The following is a 2752-nucleotide window of genomic DNA, read 5'->3' as shown; positions in this document are numbered from 1 at the left end:
TGATTGCCCCTAACCACTCTGCCTGCCTGATTGGCCCTAACCACTCTGCCTGCCTGATTGCCCCTAATCACCTCTGCCTTGGCCCCTGCCCACGGCAACTTTGTCAGGAAGATTGTCCAAAAGGACGTCCAGAAGGTTGTTCAGCTGTCTGGTCTAATTAACATATTATGCTTTTATTATTGTAGATATCATCCTTCTATCCCTTGCTCACTTGTGTAATTGACCAGTGATTCTTTAATCTTTTTATGATTATTTTCTAACTGTTCTAGGTATCATTTATTTGGGGGGGGGAGGGGGAAATAAACATACTACTTGATGTGTCATGAAAGTATGCTAAAGTCCATAGTGTGAAATAAACTCAACCTTCACTGTTCATGAAGTCTTAATATAATACTGAATATAAGTTTTGTCTAACTTTAAAAGAGTTCTGTAAATTTTCTTTAAAAAAAATGAACTGAAATTAGAAAAAGCTTCTGTATGTGTATGCTAAGTATGATAAGCTATTTAAGAAAATGTTTGTATTGGATTGTTTGTTTAATTCATAAAGTTGAACAGCACAGTAGGTACTTGGAAAAATTACCTCTTATTTTTATCACAAAATATTACTATGTTTTATGTAGGCTCCTTGAAGTTCGTGGAAGACTCTATGAGCTTTTAACTCATTGTATTCCTCCTGAAATAATAATGAAGGTAACCTGATTTCACATCTTGAATCTTTTATAAGCATAAAATTTGCAATCATAAGATAACACTCTCTTCTTTTACAGTTCATTAATTCAGCAGATATTTTCTGAGCGTCTACTGTAAGTCAAGCATCATAAGGGGGATGATGAAGAAGACAGGAGAGGTCCTGCCTTCAGAGAAGTTACATTTTAGTAGGGTCAGATTAGAAACAAGTAAAGAAGCAAAAGGATTTCAGAATGTTTTAAGTGTTAAGAAAGAAGTAACAAGGTGAAATAAGGGAGAGTGGAGCCATGGAAGGTCAGCAACAGATTCAGTGAGGAAGGTTATGCTTAAGCTGAGAGTTAAAGGATTAAAAGAAGGGAATTGTGTAAATGACTGGGGAACAAGTATGTCAGACTACTAGATTCAGTGAACATGGGAAATGAGGTTAAATGTGTAGGCAGAATCTGAATTATATATTGTAAGGCACAGCTTTAGAGTTGGTCTGTCAGCTACCTACCTAGCTAGATTGATTTGTTAGGAAATGCAGGGTTTTTTGTTGTTTATTTGTATTTAAATGGTAATATTTACATGAAAAAATTCAGTGACCCAACTATACAAAAAAAAAAATGAAGGTCTACCCTTTCACTTCCATAAGGATAACCAGTTTTAACAGACCTCTGTTCTGTTCACATGGAAATACAGTAGGTCCTCGAGTTACCTCGGAGATCTGTTCCTACGGCGGAACATAACACGATTTTCGCCGTAAGTCGAACCCACCTACATAAGCACCTATGTCACTCACATAGAGCACATACACAGCAGTAATGAAGTGAAACAGTAAAAAAATTTAAAAGATAATTCCTGACTTTTACTTGTGGTAAATAAATAATAAAAAACATAAAGCACATCTAATCTAATAAAAGACAAAAAGGGTAATTAACCGTACCTCCACTATGCTTCCCACTGGCTAATTAGGGCGATATGCAAATTAACTGCCAACAAAGATGGCGGTTAACCGCCAACAAAGATGGCAGTTATTTGCATACGTAGGCATGATGGGAGATAAAAGGGGAAGGATGGAAGAACAGTGATCAGAAACCTAGGCAGCAAGCAAGAGCTGGGTGGCAGGGCAAAGGCGGCCCTGTGATTGCATGGCGATCAGAGGGGGAGAGAGCCGGGGCCAGGCCAGGCAGCACCCCCAGGGCCAGGGGTGCCGCCTGGCCTGCATCCTGTGGTCGCCATGGCGATTGGAGGGAGAGAGACCTGCGGTCTGGTGGTCGCCATGGCGATCGGAGGGGGAGAGAGCCACATCGGGATCGGAGAGCCGGGGCACAGGCGAGGCGGCACCCCGGCACCCCAGCACCTGACATGCAAAGGTCAGGGATGAAATGACTTTTCCCAACCACATCTGCAAATATCCTGGGGAAGGCATCACTGAAAAGTTCACAACAGCTCTCTTACTTGGCAAGGAAGAAAACAGTTGTTTATCCAATCAGCAGTTAAAAACATTTATTGAGTCTATTTTTTATTTTTTGTTGGTTTTAGATAATTCTGTATTATATTTAGATATGTTTTACAGTTTTTGATTTAATGAGTTACCTAATATAAAAAAATTAGAGGTTCTGAATGATGTTATATTTCTCTGGAAAGAATTTAATTTTCATCTGATAATTATAATAGGTGTGCTAGAGCCTGGAATTCAGACTTCATAGAGACTGGTCTGTTTATGGTTTGATTTTACTAGTAGTGCATAGCTATTTAGGGGGCAACCATTTTTAAAATATTTAAATTGATATTTTGGTGTTAAAATTATAGAAGATATTTAGATCCAAATATATTTTCTGAATAGAAAATATTTCAGCTTTTGATTAAAAAAAATAAACATAAAATAATTTATAAGTGACACCTTTTCCCAAGGAACTCTGGATTAGTACCTTTCCCTCTAACTTTCTTTAAATGAAGAGAATCTATGGAGTTCCCTATACTGTACAAGTTTTAATGAAAGAAAATAAGACTTTCTAAGAGCATCAAATACATGTTTTCTTATTTACAAACATATACACTCTTCTCTCTCTTTAAAATATAT

General features: G+C 37.6%; 1 protein-coding gene across 1 annotated transcript in view; it reads left to right on the top strand.

Annotated features, from left to right (window-relative positions):
* The window catches only part of RFC3 (replication factor C subunit 3), a 30511-nt gene that overhangs the window by 25020 nt on the left and 2739 nt on the right, over positions 1–2752 (top strand). The window contains exon 7 of the mRNA XM_015567505.1: positions 621–690. Coding sequence (XP_015422991.1) covers positions 621–690 — 70 coding nt within the window. The remainder of the gene's footprint in view (positions 1–620; positions 691–2752) is intronic.

The sequence above is a fragment of the Myotis davidii genome, unplaced genomic scaffold (assembly GCF_000327345.1).
Source record: "Myotis davidii unplaced genomic scaffold, ASM32734v1 scaffold1064, whole genome shotgun sequence".
Taxonomy (NCBI): Eukaryota; Metazoa; Chordata; class Mammalia; order Chiroptera; family Vespertilionidae; genus Myotis; species Myotis davidii.
The sequence above is the reverse complement of the archived record's forward strand: the minus strand, read 5'-3'. Positions and strand labels throughout refer to the sequence as shown.